Source organism: Protopterus annectens, chromosome 1.part2, assembly GCF_019279795.1.
Source record: "Protopterus annectens isolate FY-2018-M chromosome 1.part2, PAN1.0, whole genome shotgun sequence".
NCBI classification, from domain to species: domain Eukaryota; kingdom Metazoa; phylum Chordata; order Ceratodontiformes; family Protopteridae; genus Protopterus; species Protopterus annectens.
The window spans coordinates 888,497,266-888,516,843 of NC_056727.1; the positions used below are offsets into that span (position 1 = coordinate 888,497,266).

Here is a 19,578-nt window from a genome sequence, read left to right on the forward strand (position 1 = left end):
GCAACGGAGATGTCCGTTAATGTCTCGCTATGTTAAACTCATTTAACATAGCGAAACACTAAAACAAAAGCAACGGAGATCTTGCTTTCTCCATTGCTTTTTTTAAAAACACTGTCTCGCTATGTTAAATGGGTTTAACATAGCGAGACAGCTTTAAAATAAGCAACGGAGATCTCCGTTGCTTATTTTAAAGCTGTCTCGCTATGTTAAACCCATTTAACATAGCGAGACAGTGTTTTAAAAAAACAAGTTATACTAATGGAATAAAGTCCGGGCGACCGGACCTTTTTCCATTAGTATAACTTGATTTACAACGGGCACGCTGGCCAATCAGCATGCACGTTTTGGGGGGGGGTCGTGGTATAATTGCATTTAATTACTGGGATAGTCCACTGGGCTGTAAGAGCCCATTTTCAGTGGAGGCCCGGGGAGAAAAGCTCCAAGTACATGCAACACTCTTGAATAGTTAAATTAAATTGTACATGCAGGCTCACTTCAATTTACATACATACACAGATACAATACATACAAAAATAAGAGCCATTTACAGTGGAGGCCTGAGGGGAGAAGTTCCAGGTACATGTTACTTGAACAATTGTATAGGCAGGTTAACATCCAGAGTTTCAATTTACATGTTTGCATAGATGCTTCCAGAGTTTCAGTTTATTTACATGCATACATATAAGACTTTAACAACAGTGAAATTAATTAGATGCATTTTGTGTCTGCAAATTAGCAGTTATTAGGAAGTAGAGAGAACAAGGAATTTGTAATTTCGTACAAAAGCAGATACATTTCTTTGTGTAAGAGTTTGAGTAAGAGTAGACAGGAATATTGTACAGTTAGAAGCAATTGAGAAGAAAGTAAAAGGTGAAACAGGAGTCAGGAAGGTAGTAAGGTAGTAGTTATAACCATTTGTTACCCCAATATTTCTGTCAAATTACTCTGTAGGGATTTTTTAAAATCAAGTCAACTCATTACGTTTGCAGTAAAAATGTTCTCTGTTACTTCCGCTTTTCCCATCACACCACCAGCATTTGCAGTCTCCCTGAAGAGAAATTCTCTGGATCTGCTTGGAGTGTACAAAGACCTATGCAAACGCTTCCATGTAAAAGTCATAAACCTTCGGGCTTTGTTACATAGATCAGGAGCATTACAAATATTTTCTTATTGTTTCTGTGTAAATTGTCTTTTCATTTTATTTTTTCAATCTTTTATAGTCTCCTGTCATTAATTCTTGTAGTTATCATGCAATATTTTGTATGCCCTACTAAATATTCCATTTGTAACATCAGTTTATGTTCTAGACTCAACTAGAAACTCTACTAGAGTTGATCTTTCACTTAAGTCTCCACTTTCCCTTTGTCTTTGCCTATTCTCTATCATTTCCAGGTAGTGAAGGCAGTTTCTGCCATGCAGTCCAGATTCCTGCTTAGCTTCAACTAACTCGGTTTTCTTTCCTTCCTGAGTTATTTCCTCACAATAACCTGATTCCTTTCCTAATTTCCTCCAGTAAACGTCAGCCCACCTTACCTATTTCCTGTACCCCAGTTTCAAACATCCTAATAACATTTTTTACCATTCCGTGCAAACTCTTTGAATACTTTCTCCTACTTTATAAATATTACATTATCCCCTTTTCTTTCATCCTTGATATTGTGTTGTGACCTTCCTGAAAGCCTTTCTTTTTTCAAATGGACATACTCGTTTCTGTCAAGATGCATTTCTTCAGCATGATTACTAGCACCGTGCACTTAATATAATTCAGTATGGTTTGCTTTTTGACTGTACTTGTACAGTCATTTACATTTTATGTTAATATTGACAAAGCAGACATTCTGATAGTCTTTACTCCCCCCTTGTACACAACAGTGCTTTTGAATATATATATTTCCATCACGTTGATGATTGCCAGTCTGATTTTGTAAGTGGTTGCTTCTTCTCATCGCTCTTTGATTCCATATCATATCGTCAGACTTTTCATTTCAACAAAAACGCACAAGAAAAAAAAACTAAATGCATTTAAAAAAGAATCACCATTTATCTTTTAGGAAACGCACACAACTATATACACTTTTGATAAAGAAAAGTTGCATCTCCAAATATGAATTGTCCCAAATCAATGGATGTACCCGTAGGTAATACCAGTTTTAAAATTGAGGTTAAACATGCTGATGTGCATGCTAGAGCTTGCGTACACATTGCTGCGTGTTCTTATCTCATCTGCATTTCCTTTCCAGATATGAAAAACAACTTGCATGTTTTTAGTAAACATTAACATTTAGCCGTAAGAGAACGTTATTAGTTATCCTTGAATTAATGAACAGAATTGTGCACTGTTATATTTAGTGGATTAAAGTACTAAGGCTTCTTCACAGCAAGAGGTTCTCCAGTTCGATTCTTGGCTTGGGTTGAGAGTGCCTTCTGTGTGGAGTCTACATTGTCCTCCCCCGCGGTCGAGTGGGCATTCGAAAGACATACGTTGAATGGGCATGCCTTCGTTGAAGGTTGGGCGTCGGGCTGGCAACTCGACACCATAAAAAACAACTGCCAATCATTAGCAGACCAGAGTTCCACTGTGGCGACCCCTAACCGGGAAAAGCTGAAAGACAAACAACAAAGTACTAAGGCTTCTGAAGGGTAACTGCTTGTGTAACTGATGTTCATCGTGTTTCACTGTTGCAGTCATTACACTTGGGTTATCCTGCTGGCAGGCTACCCGCAGTCGGCCTGAATTCCAAAGTCCTGGTCCGGCGTCGGTTGCTGTCGCCTCTTCCCTGACGTCAGTGTGCCAGGGGTATAAAAGGTGCAGCCGACGCCATTTTCTTCAGTCTTTCTTGCCGCGCGGTGCCCGAAGCAAAAGCAGTTTGCAAGTGCCGGTCGGCCGACTCCTGAGATTTTCGAAAGTGAATTTCAGATCCAAAGTCTTCTATAAAGCTAAGTACCCCGTTGGGGAAACTTTTTTCTTGCTCCAGACCGATGTCAGAAAAAGTTAACAATTGTATTTTCTTGTGGGAAGCAAATACCTCATAAGGATTTTCATTCTTACTGTATTCCTTGCCTAGGCCCTGACCACAACATAGCTAGTCGGTTTTGTGCTAGATTTAACCAACGCACTATTAAGTGTCAGAACGATTTTGCTTTTCATTACTTTGGCTGAAGGTTTAACTATATAATGCTGTCAGAACAACCGATGACCAGAATTCATAAAAAGCGCAAGGAAAAAGAAAAGGACAGGCATCCGAAGTCCAAAACAGACGACGAAGCCTCTTCTAGGCCAGGCGCCGGTTCACCAGTTCTCAGTGAGGCGCTTTCGTAGCCCCTGACACCCGCTACCTCAGAGCCACAGGCCGCCTCCGACTCCCACGTGGAGATAGCTAGGCCTCTGGATACTCAAGGTACTGGGCCTTTGCAAACTAATCCCTCAGATGGGTCTGGAGCCGCTGAGCAGGCATCAGCTTCTGAGGGTGTTTTCAGACCTGCACAGCTTTATATCAAGCCAACTTCAGCATCCAAGACAAAGACTAAAACAATTTTAAAGACAAGGAAACAAGTACAGCATTCTCCAGGACAGACTTCCATGCCTAAGAAACAGATGTTCAAAATGGCCGAAGACCTAATTACTTTGATCAGGGGTTCCCATCCCCCTCCTGATAAGAGGCCTAGGCAAGATACTGAATATGATTCTTCTGATCAGGTTTCCATTTCCTCTGACTCCTCTTCAGAACAGGGATACTCTATTCCTCCCTATGAGGATTCTGATGCTGAAGAATCTATTCCTTCAGCTTCTCCTCCTGCGGATTACTCATTTGGGGAAACCCTGCATACCATGAGGGAGCATTTCCACTGGGAGAGCCAAGATTATTCAGATTCTAAGATTATTCAGATTCTAAGAAAAGGCTCAGAGACTTTCTTCTACTACCTCAACACAGACCTCTTGCTATTCCACCTGTTCTAGACATTGTAGATAATGTACTTTCAGAGTCCGGCCTGTCTCCCGACTGTTTACCTCCTGCACCTGTTAAGCCAGACAGATACTACAGGGTTCCAGAGTCTCATAAATTTCTATATAAAAACCCTGCTGCTGACCCAGAAACTATTTCTCAGGGTCCCAAAGGGGTCAAGGCTGCTACTGCAAAAAAACCCTGTCCCCTCAGATAGAGATTCTAAGGCACTGGACAGATGGGGGAAAAAGTTTATACTTCTGCTACCTTGGCTGTAAGGGCTTTAAATTGCCAGTTTCATATGCTTAAATATCAGCAATACTTAATGTCTCTGTTAAAACAGAAAATGTTGACAAATTCTGAATGTTCTGAGAACAAGGAACTGCAGGATTTATTGCATGCAGCTGAACAAGTGGGAAAACATACTTTGCAATGTGGTTATGATTCGCTGGAGGCCTCTTGCAGGGCCGCTGTAGCAGGTTCTGTTATTAGAAGGCATGCTTGGTTAAAGGAACAGACTCTGATCATGTTAAAGCAAAATTATTAGATGCTCCATTACAGCATGATACTTTGTTTGGTGTTAAGGCAGAAGAGGTGTTGAAGAAAATGGAGGATAAAGCTAAATCTGTGCAGACAGTGAAGGATTTTTTACAGGTACAGCCACCCAGATTTAGCAGGAACTGGCCTTCTAAGAATTGGTCCTTTCCCGTGTCAGACAGGCCACAAAGAGGCAGATACAGATGCCCTAGAGGCAGACAGCCCCAGGGCTCATACAGGCCCAAACAATGGGGTGCTTCTACCTCCAAAAGTGGAGAAGACAAATCACAGCCATATAGGAAACAGTCCCAATGACTTCCCTCTGCCAGTGCCAAGCACTTATCTTTTGGCAGCACCCTTAGGGGGAAAGCTAGCACTTTTTTCACAAAATTGGCACACTATCACCCAGGACAAATGGGTCCTAAATATAGTCTCTCAGGGCTACAGGTTCCACTTTCACATCCTTCCAAAGGCAAAAGGTATGCCAAACCTGCCACTCAATCGATGGACAGAGGCACAAAAACAAGTTTCATCTCTCATGGACATGAGGGCAATTCAGCAGTGCCACATCAAGACCAGGGACCAGGATTTTACTAAAGACTTTTCTTAGTACCAAGAAAGGACAAAGCATTGAGACCAATTCTGGACCTGTCTATTCTAAATACTTTTCTGGACGTTCCAAAATTCAAAATGTTGACTCTACAGCAGCTTCTTCCCATGCTGGGCAAGAAGACTTGGCTTGTAACTTTGGACCTCAGAGGCATACCTGCATGTTCCAATCAGACAATCTTGCAGAAGATACCTCCGATTCACAGCTGGCTCAATGCACTACCAATTCTCTGCACTGCCCTTTGGCTTATCTACTGCACCCAGGGTCTTCACAAAATGCCTGGCACCAGTAATTGCATTTTGCAGACAAAGAGGAATTCAAATATATCCCTACTTGGATGACTGCCTTATTCAAGCAGAGACCAAAGACATTCTACTAAAGTATCTGGCGTTTGTAAAAAGATTACTAATTTGTCTAGGGTACACAGTAAACGAAAAGAAATCAAAACTAGTACCCTCTTAAGAGAGAATATTCCTGGGTGCAAGCTTAAATACAACTGCCCAGATGGCTTATCTCACGCCAGACAAACAAAGGCAACTGACTTCTTACTTTAAAAACTTGGCAACAAAGACCCAGTTATCTGCAAGAAAAATTCTGTAGACTCTGGGCTACATGGCCTCCTGCATTCTGCTAATTCCATATGCAAGACTGCATATGAGGAAACTACAATGGTATCTAAAAAGTGTTTGAACTCAACATTGCCACAGCCTGGAATCATTAATTTCACTCATTCCCTGCCTGTAACATGAGTTTTGATGGTGGGCACAGGCCTGTCACCACAACAAGGGACAGCCATTCACTTTACCCACAGCCAGGCAAACACTAAAAACAGATGTGTCAGATTATGTCTGAGGGGCCCACATGGCAGGAAAATGTATTCAGGGCACATGGCCCCCAAGCCAAAGGCATCTTCACATCAATCAAAAGGAGATGCTAGCTGTACAAAATGCCCAGACAGCCTTCAAGGACGTACTTCATCCAGGACAGCTGCTGATAAAGATGGACAGCACCACAGTTATGTGGTACATAAACAAGCAGGGGGGTACACATTCCTACCCCCTCTGCAGACAAGCCATGATTTTGTGGAACACAGCATTGACCTACCAAGTACACCTGCAAGCACAATTCCTGCCAGGAAAAACAAATGCTCTGGCAGACGAACTAAGAAGAAACCTCATGGATCCTCACAAGTGGAAACTAGATCCACAAATCTTCAACATGATAACAAGGAAATGGGGATGCCCAGACATAGCTCTTTTTGCCTCCTCTCACAACTGCCAACTTCAGAGATTCTGGACAAGGACTTATCACAAACAAGCATGGAAAGTGGATGCCTTATCATTCAGCTGGAACAACCTTACAGTATATACCTTTCCTCCACTGCCTCTCCTCCCAAATGTACTCCTAAAGGTCAGACAAGAGAAGCCACAAATGATACTAATTGCTCCAGATTGGCCACGCCAACACTGGCACCCAATCCTGAGGAGCTTGTCCCAAGGCCCAGCCTGGACATTGCCTCAAATACCTCATTTACTGACCCAACAAAACAATCAGATCCTGCACAGCCAACTCAGAACCCTAAATCTGGCTGCATGGCGGATAGTGTAACCATTCAGAATACACCTCTCTCTAAAGCGGTTATGGATGTTATTTTGGAGGCCAGGAGGCCCAGCACCAGAAAATCTTATGCAGGAGGCCAGGAGGCCCAGCACCGAAAAATGGAACTGATTCTGTGCTTGGAAGCAGGCACAGGGAATTGACACGCTTGTCCCAAATATACCTCAGATTTTACAATATCTAACTGAGATGCTGGACAAAGGCCTATCCTTCTCATCAATTATGATCCATGCCTCTGCCATTTCAGCTCATTACAATGCAGACCCACCTATTTTTTCACATCCATTGCTTAGGCAGTTCCTCAGGGGGGCCAAAAATATAAGAGCTCCAAGGAGAGCACCAGTACCTGCATGGGACCTCAATTTTGTCTTGGAAAAACTCACACAGCCTCCTTTCGAGCCAGCCAATACAGCTTAGATAAAATTCATATCATGGAAAGCCACTCTGCTCCTAGCAATAACTTCAACAAGAAGAGTCTCAGAGTTACAGGCATTAATGGCTGTGGAACCTTTTATCTTCTTTCATCCGGACAGGGTTTCTCTAAGGACAAAACCAACATTTATGCCTAACGTGGTGTCCAGTGTGGCTCTTAACCAAACCATTCATTTGCCTACTTCTTTCCCAAACCCACAGAATAAAGGGGAGAGACTTCTGCATTCTTTGGACATACAAAGACAGCTACGCTTCAACTTGGACAAAACTAAAGCTTTCAGAAAGACTGAGCAACTTTTAGTGGCATATGCTGCAGGATCACAAGGAAAGGCTATTTCAAAGCAGACCATTCAAGAATGGATAGGACACTGCATTCGTTTCTGCTATTCACAACATGGCAAGTCAGTGCCTAAGGGCATTAGACCACATTCTACCAGGGCAGCAGCCACCTCAGCAGCCTTCCTCAGAGGAGTACCAACCAAGGATATTTTGGAGGCTGCCACTTGGACTTCAGTGCACACTTTTACTAAGCACTACCAGTTACCTCTTTACTCTAAATCCAGAGCAGGCTTTGCCACTGCAGTTCTGCAGGGCCTTATAGCCACTCCTAATTCTTTTTGGACACCGCCGCCCAACCTCAGCTTTGGGATTCAACCCAAGTGTAATGACTGCAACAGTGAAACACAATGAACACAGTACAGTTGTGTACCTACCATAAATGTAGATGTTCGAGTGTATTCACTGTTTCAGTCCAGGTTACCCACCCACCATCCCCCTTTCTTTGCTGGGACTTATCTGTACTTCTCTATCCTATACAACCTATGTGGTGTATTTGCTTGTAGATGAAGGTATTGTTTATTTTAGTGCATGCTTTTTATAAGCAATGTTTTTTTTTTTTAGCCTACCATTTTGGGGGCACCTGACATCTGGGGCAAGAAAAACTGAAGAAAATGGCGTTGGCTGCATCTTTTATACCCCCGGCGCACTGACGTCAGGGAGGAGGCAACAGCAACCGACGCCGGACCAGGACTTTGGAATTCAGGCCGACCTGCGGGTAGCCTGCCAGCAAGAGAACACAAGTGTAATGACTGCAACAGTGAATACACTTGAACATCTACATTTATGGTAGGTACACAACTGTACTTTCCCTTCCCTCAGTTTAAAACTTAATTTCTTATTTGGCCTTTTTTTATTTTCACTGAACTGCTTTGGCCATCCATCACCCCTTTTTTAATTTTGGCACATGGGGTCGGGGTATCCAACAATGACAATAATCTAGTGCCAAGGTTTACACAGCTGAGTGGCTATCCTGCCACTGTGAACTGCTTGGCAATATCCCCTTAAAATAATGACATTGTAACTAGTAGCTTTCACTCAAAACACATTGTTCAGACCTCTTGTGATTAATTCCATGTGCCTACAGACTGCCTGTCTTCAGCTTAAAGCAGTTACTAGAAGGTAAATTAGCAAGTTACTTTTGCAGTTGCAAGAAAGAGCTGTAAATGTTGATGTTAACGTTTTTTGACATCTTTTTGCTTAAAAAGTTGTCTGTAGTTTAAAGAAAGGAGAGGAATCTGAACATTCATTTCTGTAATAATAAGGAACATTATTTTATATATATATATATATATATATATATATATATATATATATATATATATATATATGATTCATGCTCATTTACATTTGTCCAGCAGCTCATCAGCACATTTTAACTTGCTTCTTTCCAGTATTTCCTATCTTGGAACAGTATAAAGCCAGTGAGAAAAATTCTATTCTTACTTTACCATATACAACAGCCACTAATAAACTACCCCCACCTTGCATTTAAATATCTCTGACTGCATACTGTACAAACCTACTTTACAAATAGCGAACACTTTACACCAGGAAACTTTCATACAAATATTAGTAAGAACAGAAACTGTTTTAAATAGTTACTACTTCATTGCATACAGTGCCTTTCTAAACACTAATGACATAAAGTAACATTTGTACAGTTATCGCATCAGTTTTAAAACAGTCAGACTTCCGGTTTTTCATATCCAGTTTTTTTAGAATTACAGTTCACATCTAAATTCGCCCTACATATTCATTAATTTCTCACTGTTGATCTTTCTGATCATCTTGATTTCCAAAACCATACTTTGGTTCACATCCAAAGTACTCCAGATTCTTCTAGTCACCTCCTGGACTTTATCTGTCATCAATTATTTTGACAGTCTGCTTTTTAATCTTTGGCATTAAGAAAGCCCACGGAGAGAGAGTCCCCATTCAACTTATCAGCTCTGTTGGTTAATTGTGTTTCCTCCTATAATCCTGTACTGCATTCAAAAACATCCTTGATCTGTCAGGAAAAATTATTTTGGAGACAGCTGGGCATAGTAACTTGAATCTCACACTTGCCTGTATACTTCCCATGATTGCAGAGATGAATTTCTTTCTCTTCCTTGTGTGCAGAGAGTAATCATTTCCACAAACCAGTGGGATATCTTCAGTATTTAATCATTTCTTTCTGTAATTTTTTTTTGTCAGGATTAGCTCTTTCTGCTTGTAAAATTGCTTTTTTTACTAATATAGGTCTTAGCTGTTTTCTGCTGGCCAACTTTGGAGCATACATATGATGTGTCCTCTGTCAACACATTCCTGCTGTGGAACACTTGCCCTGTTGTTTGTTTGTACTTTAATAAAATTAATGCAGTCTGTTCCTACTTGTTTCTGTGGTATTGCAAAAAAAAAAACTGTTTTTCACTGCATGCTTTTTTAATTCTAGTATTTTTTGAAACTGCTCTTCTTGGGAAGCCTCACATTCAGGTAGTTTTTCCTTCGTTTCATTTTCTAATTTATGTAGTTGTATCACCTCATCTAAATAGTTACTTTTAAAGCTTCTTGTATTTTTCCATCCTTTTGCCATTTGAATTTATATATTCCTCCATTGTCCTGTTTGTTTTAAACACCTCTGAATGCATTTGAGTATTTTAGTTGCTGAAAGCCATGTCTAAAGGTGAAACTTAAACTGCTCCTTGCTGAACATCTGCAAGATTCTTCCCTGCTCAAATCTTTTCTTTTTGATTTTCATTTAATGTTTAAAATTTTCTTCTTTGTTAGCATTCAGGCAGCACAGAGACTAGTCAGTAATCAAATTTTAAATGTGTATACACTGTGGAAGAATTTTCACATGTTGCGAGACAGCTTTTTTTCCCCAATAATCAAATTTTACTCATTGATAATTTTTTTGGCTTTTTTTTTTTTTTAACAATTTCTCCGTGTTCATGGTGTTTACTCTCCAAGAACTGTAACCAATTTACTATCTATCCAGTCAGCAGCTGTCTTAGAGGTCCAAATTGTGTTTTTGTTTTAAGCAGTGTATCTCAAATTATTGTAATGATTAGGTTGTGTTTTTGAACTCGCACATGAACTTTGTTTTATTTAAATTACCTGTATTTAAATGCTAAAGCTGATTTTTGTGGTAGCTGTGAGATTTTGGAGGTACATATTTATCCAAGTAATAACAGTAAATATAGATTATTATTATTTTATCACCATCAGTTGCCACGGTGGTGCAGCAGTTAGCGTTGTTGCCTCACAGCAAGAGGTTCTCCCATTCTATTCTCTGCTGGAGCGCCTTCTGTGTGGAGTCTGCATGTCCTACCCACGGTGAAGTGACATTAAAGACATGCAGGTAGGTGCGAGCGTGAATGGGCGTGCTTTCTTTGAAGGTTGGACATCGGGCTGGCTACTCAGCACCGTAAGAATCCACTGCCAATCATGAGCAGACCGGTGTTCCGCTGTGGCGACCCCTAACCGGGAAAAGCCGAAAGTCTATGTATTATCATCATCAACCTCCTTTTTATTTCCCATTTTCTACATGGGGTTGGGGTGTTGTGTCAACTATGCCACGCTGTCTCTTCAGTGCCACTGTCCTGCCTTCTTTGACACTCTTGCCTGACCATCGCAGGTCTTCTCTTACACAATCCATTCACCTCTTTGCTGGAATGCCTCATTTCCTCTTGCCTTCTTCCTGTCTGCCCCAAATCTTCTTCATCAGAATGTCTTCTGCTTTTCTGCACATGTCCTCAAACCACTGTAATCTGTTCTCTTTTAACTTTTCTGCAATTGGAGCTACTTTGGCTTATACTATTATGTCCTAATTTCTTCAGCTGTTCCACAGTATGTATCCTACCACCCATCTCAGGCACTTCATCTCCATTGCCTCTAGCTTTCTCAACTGCTCTGTCTTTACTGTCCATATTTTTGTACCTTATAGTAGTACTGGTCACACTACTGTTTTGTACACCTTACTCTTTAGCTTCTTTGACAATCTTCTGTCATATACTATGCCTGAAACTCTGTGCCAGTTGGCTACAGCCTCTCTGATTCTAGCTTTGACCTCCTCATTCAGACTTCTGTTCTCAACAACCCCTACTAGATACTTGAAGCTGTTAACTTATTCCACTCTTTTTCTTTCTAACTCAGTTTCCAGCTTTGTCTAATTTCCGCCATTTCCTACCATTACAACGGTCTTATCTGTACTCTGTTTCATTCCATGTGCCTTCGGTTTTGCATTCCATTCCTCTGTACTGTGCTAAAGTTATTGTTCAGAGTCTGCCTGTATTGCCACATTGTCTGCATACAGCAATGTTGTTCATCTTCCCCTCCAGTCTGTGTGCTAATGTGGTCTGTCACCAATCTGAACAGCAGTGGGCTCAGAGCTAAACCCTGATGCACACGCTTTCCCACTGGGAACCCCTCTGTGACACCGAACACTGTTCGTACTTTAGTAATTGGGTCCTTGTACATAGCTTGCACTAATTCTACCAGTGTTTCTGGGGCTTTAACTACTGCAGGACTGCCCAAATCAGCTTTCTTGGGTTCTTGTCATATGGTTTCTCCAAGTCTAGGAATGCCCAGTTGGATGCTTTTCTCATCTGTAGCTGCTTCTCAATGGTCTGTCTCACTGCATACATCGGATCAGTTGTGCTGCATCCTGATCTGAATCCAAACTATGTTATTTATGCATTAATTGATTGATTGTGCATTTATTTATTTATTATGGAAGAATTGCCTTAAAAACTGAATATTTATTTATTTGAATTTATATGTTTATTAGTTTTGAATTTGAGGATACAATGGTGTTGTAGGTAGCGTGTGATAATTATTTTGCTGAGATGAATGTCAGTGTGGTTGGAATGGGGTGAGACGTTGCTAGATGATTGGCAGTGGCTTAAGTGATTTAAATTGCCAAGAGAGTAAATTGTAATTACTAGTATAAGTACTATTCATTTTGTTTGTAGATATTTTGTGGTATGTGATTGGTACTGTCTGGCTATAGTCTATTTTGGTAGATTTAGCACTTGTCATCACATATTTATTATGTGTTTTCATATTATTTGTGAGAGTAAGGGGACTTTTGGGATGTTATCAGCGTTTTAAGTGCTTACAGGTGCGTGCTTCTAACTAGTATCCCACTGTTCGGTTTAGTGTGTGAACAGTGAAGTGACAAATACCAAAACAGTTGTCCAGACTGTGGTGTGGTACTTTGAAAAATTAGTAATTTAACTGATCCCATAAATTGTTAATGATTGCATTCTCATGCAGTTTTTATATTTTAACTTTAAAGCAGTGTTATCTTGGTGTTAGGGAAAGCATTTTTGCAGCAGAATGTTCATTTGCCCCCCCTTTTTTTTTTGGAGCTGTATCAGTTTTGAATTAAAGCCATACCTCAAGAAATCTGGACAAAGCCATAAATAAAAGTGGGACAAAGGCCCAGAAATAGGGACAATTTTAAAATATTACTCTTACCAACTTAGAAAGATAATAGAAAAGCATGTTTTGCATTCGCATGAATTTTATGCAGGATATGAAGTCTGAAAAGCAAATGTCTGTCATTGTTTTCTAACTTCAGTCTTTACTGATTTGCCACTAATTTGACAGAAAACTGGAATTTTATCAAAAATGGACAAAAATATGAGGCCAAAATCTGGACATTCTGTGAAAGCCTGTACAATTGATAGGCTTAGATTAAAATAACTATATGTGAGAGGGGCACAGTCTCCATATTATTGGGTGCACGGGCTTGTCCCATGCAAACAGCTTAATAAAATGTAATAGGTTTATACAGTAAATGAAACATTTCATTGTGGTTAATATTGCAATTATGAACTAAAACTGATTATATCTATGCTGTGTGTACTTCAGAACCCTTTCTGTTTGAACAAATAAAGCCTTATTAATCTGACTAATAAAACGTTTGTGCCATGAGCCTGTTTGTTCTACAGCCTGTTCAGCAGAACCAGAAGTGAAACTTGATGGTAATTCCCCTTTACAGACTCTTCTCTTTAAAAATAGTTTGACCTCTTTCACCTAATTAGTAATGTTTGTATTATTAGAGTGCATTCTATTAATGTAACAGTTGAGAGTAGCTAAAGAAAACGCCTCTAGTTTTGCAAAATAAATATCAAGGCCATTCTCAACATTTTATCCTTTAATGTTATATTTTAGAAATCCTGACTAAAATTTATTATATCCAGGCTACTGGAATTTAATAATATCACTGGAAAATTAATTTCTAAAAGTTATGCCTACTGCTTCTTCATTCAGTAATTGACTTGTGTTAATTTTACTGGAAATTTACGATGCAGTCGTGTATTTCCCTTTAGTAAAGAGTACTTCTTCCGTAATCCGTAACCTGTACATACCATTCTTTTTTTTGTTAACTGGATTTGTAACGTTTTTGCAGCTGTTTTTAAATGTCCCAAATAATCACATTAACTGGACTGGAATATTGTTAATGCATTTGTTTAGCCCTTGTACAGGTTTTTTTACTTTATCATACCATAGGTTAATTTTTATTTACTTTTTTGGGAGATGTTTTGGCAGTACTTGTAAGTAATGTAGATCACTTAGCTCACAATAAATAAAATGAAAATCTATTTAAATAGTTGTATGTTTGTTTTTAAACAACAAAATAGCAATAACAGCTCATGGTAGTTGAGGACAGTAAATTACACAGTGTGTGCCCATACTTAACTATTGTCTTGCCCACTATCAGATGGAAGAAGCTGTCTACATCTTTCATGCTCTGCCACATTATTCTGGGATATTCATTTTATTTGTATAATCATGACTTTAGCTCAGCTCTGGACAGCCATTTATTTATTTATTTGTTAACCAGGGTAGAACACTGTTCCACATGGACATTTTTCATACTCAACCTTGAAGTACTGTCTGGTTAAGTGACTTGCTTAGAGTTGTATAGTAAGCAAAAGGAGGTTGAGGGAGTCAAACCCTGGAACACAGGAAGCAGTGTAACATCTCGTAGCCCTAATCATCTGCGCTATATGCAAGAGTAATTTTAGCTCCATGACAAAACGGAAAACTACTGGGTAGTTTTCCTTTGGGTAGGTTTAATTTAAAAGATTATGATTTTTTTCTTATGACTAGATATGTTATGCTTTCCAAATTAATAGTATTTGCTATGTTTGTGGCTGAAAGGGTTAACACTAATATAACTTTCTTGTGTTTAGTCCTGCTGTCCATAATGTTGTTCACATCCCAGTCAAACAGGAACAGGACAGGAGAAAAAGCAGATGTAGCCTAATTGTATTCCATAAATCTAAATCAAGTTTGTCCAAACCCTTCCTAAAATGAAAATCCATACATTTTTAAAATAATGCAGCTAAGTCGTCCCTTCAGCAGATCTGCACTTCTCCAGCCAACTAACTGAACCACCAAAAGTGTTTTATTTACTTCATCCGGGGTTTAACATTATTTATGGAGGCACTTACAGGCAAAAATCCTTTTTTTCTACAGCATTGTGTAGAAGTAGACTTATCTGCTGTCTGTGTTTCCTAGGCCAGTGATGCCAAACCTTTTGGGCTCGTGTGAATCCCTATCTTGACTCTGCTGGCATGTCACCCCCCCCCCTCCACCCCCGAACAAAAGCAAAACAATTCTTTACATAGTCCTCTATTGAAAAAAAATACAATCTAATCGTGTGCTGCTAGCCTATAAAAGTAAAAGAAAAGTCAGTGACTTACAATAGAGAAAATGATATGCTTGTTCATAATTTAGCTTAAAATAATGCACCAAAAATTACCCTACTTTTAATAGTAGTTTTGAATTGAACTGAAAAAATATATAACGCATTGCATTTGATTTGATTAACATCAATTAATGACTTTTTTTGTTGCTGAGTTTTAATAGATAAGTGCAGGGTCACATATTTCTTGTATTTTTGTTCATTCAGTTTCCTTGGTAACTCGGGTGTTGGTGAATGCTGGTTTGTCGCCCAAAACAACGTGGTGTGTCGCTTTTTGACACGTATGTCATAGGTTCGTCATCACTGTCCTAGGCTGTTGCAGCTTAACTCACTATTCTCACTGGGCCCAAATTCAAGGCAGGCAATAGAATCCGATATCCACATGCATTTGTTTTTTCCACTTGCTCCATTGCTTCTTTGTTTACATAAGCATCTAGCTGAAGTAAATCTTCCTTTCTGTTCCTTCCCATATTAGGTGTGCTTAATGCAGTCCAACAAGCATAATTATCTGAAAATGTTATGGTCCGGAAATAGCAGTCTGTTCTGGGGCTGTTTGAAATTTCAGGGATCTCATGCCTTACATAAATTGGTTGTAGTTCAACCCAGTTTTCTGGATTATTTCTAATACTAGCAGTTGCTATGGATACTGCTTACCCTAATATTTGTGAAAATAACCAACTTTGAAACTGAAATTATAGCACTAGAACAGTAGACACCAGATCAATATTGCTAAATGCTCCAGCATCCCTGTTTTCTGAAAGATGATCATCTAACAGTTCTAACAAACATGACCTACTGCAGGGAAAAAGGTTGCTTATGCCCCTATCCAACATCTTGGTCTTTGGCAAGTTTGTTTTTAATACTTTTTAGTACTAGAAGTCCAAAATAGTTTGTGTGGATAAGTGAATTCTAGCAGAATTGCAGATTTAAGTCTAATTGTCTTGTAACCAAATTAGTCATTACAGACGTTTCATCAACACGTAGATACCCTTTGATTTGCATGAAGTGATTGTATGTGCTACGTCACAATAGATTAGCACCTGGAGACCTTCCACTTGTTCCTACACCCAGTAAGTGTTGTGTTAGCATGGAAATCATCTGCATACCTAGCTCTTTGTGTTTGTAAAACATTTGAGATAATGTTGTAAGAAAGTCACTAATATATGAAATAAAATCATGCTTTGCATTGAGTTGTCAGAATGTTCCCATTGTATATATTAAATGATTTAGCTGCAGAATTCTGTGTTGAGCAGTAGGTAAATATTCACATCAAATAACTTCTTATTAATTCATATTGTTCTGTTTTATGAAAAGGTTTATTGTGCTATGGCCACAGCTCCTGAAAACGACTCTGATGGTACCAAGAATGCAAGAAACCCAACCCTTGAACGATGTTTGGAGGTTTTGCGGGATGCAAAAAAATGATAGTGAGCAATTTGCAGCTCTCCTGTTGGTAAGACTTTAAGACTTATTTTTCTTTTGGATTTTACCTCCAGCCCAGTTGTGTACAGGACTGTCCTGCTGGAAACCAGAGTTCAGCAGGTGGCCTGAGTATTAGTGGTACAGCACGGGATGAGTGAGATAGCAGTGCCACAGACCAGCTCTTTCATCATAGCTGGACAGTAAGTATCAGGGTACTGTAGTGCTACCCCATCACAGCATCTGAGGGATGGGGATGCATACTGTCTTTTCATTTAGTAATGTCCACTGCTGGCAGGCATCCATTTGGACATGTGAGTAGGTTTTTGTGCAGCTTCGCTAAATATCATTACTTATAAACATGTTTCTCAGGGGAACATTTGGTAGAAAATACCAAGTAAATACCAACCCTCTCAAACCTTGAGTAATAGTCACATGTCTTACCACTTCCCATTGGTCATTAGTCTCAGACCTAGTCATGAGTGGTATCAGGACAGAGTGTGACAGAGGAGCAAGGCAGTAATGGTGGGTGATGGAAATTAGAAGTTGAGAGCTATTGAATCACAGCAGAAAAACATTTTTCTTAAAAAATTTGTACTTAATAGACACAGTAGTATATGGACAGACCTAAAAAGTTGCATTTTTACAAAATGATGATGATAATAAAGACAGTTTTAGCATAATAAGCAGGAAAGGTACATGTTTTGTCTTGGTCTGACACTTAAAAATGTAAGGAATTTGTGTTCATCTATGTTTCCTAGTGCACTGTCTTTTAATGGGAATAACCAAATGTTGTTACAGAGACTAAATGTTTGATCATAGGAAGTTACTAGACTATTGGCCCTGAGGCCCTTATAAGCCTAGCCTAGAGTTTAGCCAAGTCAGCACCCAATGCCCCAGTCTAGCAGGGAGATAGGTGGAATCCCAGGGGTTTATTTTCCATTTCCCATCCAGTTATCCAAGTTGCGCTTAAAACGGGATAATGAGGTACTCTCCTTGACGTAGAGAGGGAGTCTATTCCACAGATCGGGGAGTCTTTGGGACACAAATCTGTCTGCCAACAAGTCCTGTTGTTATCACAGACCAGGTTGAGGTCACGAGTGCAGGCTACTCGAGTGGAGCTTGACTTGCGAATATGCCGCAGTCCTGTTAAGGCAGGGTCTGAGATTGCTTTGTATGCCAGATAGAGGTCACCTCTGAGGAGTCTGTATGAAACTGAGTAGAGGGGCACAAGGCTTTTAGCTTGTCCGTATAGGATAGATGTTTGAGCCTTGGATTCTCCTGGTGAGGAACCTCTGTGGTCTCCTCAGCTGCTGCATGTGCTTTGCGAGGTACATGCTGAAAGGGGCAATTATACTCAATAGTGGGCCTTCTAAAGGAATAATACATGGATATTATGACCTCCTTGTCCGTGGATGAGATACCCTTACTTATAAGGTGGGCCATGTAGAAAGCTTTCCAAACAACGGAAGCAACATGGTGGTCAAAAGTCAGGTTGCCATCATCCTGGATGTCCAAATCCCTCACGACTGATTGTGTGCTTAGGATGATATTGTTAATGTGATAATTTGTGGGGATGTCACTCTCCCCAAAGGGGATGATGCATTTTTTGGTATTCAGCTTGAAGCCATGTTTCTGGCACCAGTTATTTGTTTGGGTGAGACCCTCTTGGAGGATGTCCACATCACTAGGGAATTGATGACAGTGCCCAGCTTGCAATCATCTGAAAACTTGGTCAGCCATAGCCCATTGGTTTTGGCCTGCACCTCAGAAAAGTATATCCCAAATAAGATGCCCCAAGACTGATCCCTGGGGTACACCACTCATTACAGGTCTACTACTTGAGGTGGCTTCCCCTATTTTGACTAGGTTGATTCTGTCATTTCGCCAGTTTGATACCTATCTGGTAACATACAGATTGATGCCTAGTTGAGAGAGTTTATGTATTCTGCCCGAGTGGAGAATAGTGTCGTAGGCTTTGGCCAGGTCAAGGTAGGCGGTGTACACCATCTTCCCCTCCTGCATGGCTTTGGTGACTGTCTCAAAGAAGTCAACCAAATTTAACAGACATGGCCTACCCTTGATGAAGCCAAACTGTGTGGGATTGAGTGGAGGTTGCCAAATTCCTTTTTAATGATGTCCATGATAATCTGTTCCATAGCCTTGCAGATCAGGCTAGTTAAGCTGATGGGTCTATAATTTCCTGGATCGGTGGACGCTCCACCTTTGTGCAAAGGGATGACATTGGCTGTCCTCCACTCAGCTGGGACGAAACCAGTGCTCAGACTTTGGTTGAATTGGGCGTCTAATGGTGCTGCAAGTTCCTGCCTGAGTTCATGTAGGATGCAGCCTGGGATATTATCTGGTTCCATGGAGGCTTTATTTTTCTGCCTTTGAGAGGGCAGTGATGACCTGTTCCCTAGAGATAAGGGGGAAGGGATAGATACTGGGGATGTTCTGATTTTCTGATGGGAGGGGACAGTGGGATGAAGTTTTAGCTGAACTGTCACCCAGCAAGTTGGCTAGATCTATGACATTTGTGTATGTGGTGTCCTTAACCACCACTTCTAAGTAGATCTGGGTGCTACCTTTGAGATTGCGGATGTATGTGAAGAAGGCCTTATGATTGTCTCTGATCTGCTGTAAATTTTTGCAAAGTCTGCGTGTATGTGTATTGAAATATAGATTTTTGGGAGAATGTGAATACTTGTGTAGCAACAGTGAAAATATAAGTACATGCATGCTTTCTGGAAATTTTACTCACATATAATATGGGTGGGTGTCATAGACTACTGGCATAGTTGTGAAAGCAAGCTCAGACTTCCAGAACTTATGGTAAGGCCATGCAGACAGGAGCATAGACATGCAGATTAAAGTATACCTTAAAACTTTATTTTCAGAACAGCCAGTAGTGCATACTTGACAACATGGTTGTGAGCTGAGTGGGTCCCAGCAAGCATCTGGTCACAACAGTAAGC

At 40.2% G+C, this 19,578-nt stretch overlaps 1 protein-coding gene across 2 annotated transcripts in view; it reads left to right on the top strand.

Moving 5' to 3' along the window:
- The window catches only part of NCDN (neurochondrin), an 851,702-nt gene that overhangs the window by 156,713 nt on the left and 675,411 nt on the right, over nt 1-19,578 (top strand). For both annotated transcript variants that reach the window (XM_044059491.1, XM_044059482.1), the window contains exon 2: nt 16,496-16,634. In XM_044059491.1, coding sequence (XP_043915426.1) covers nt 16,536-16,634 — 99 coding nt within the window. In that variant the 5' untranslated portion in view covers nt 16,496-16,535. The remainder of the gene's footprint in view (nt 1-16,495; nt 16,635-19,578) is intronic.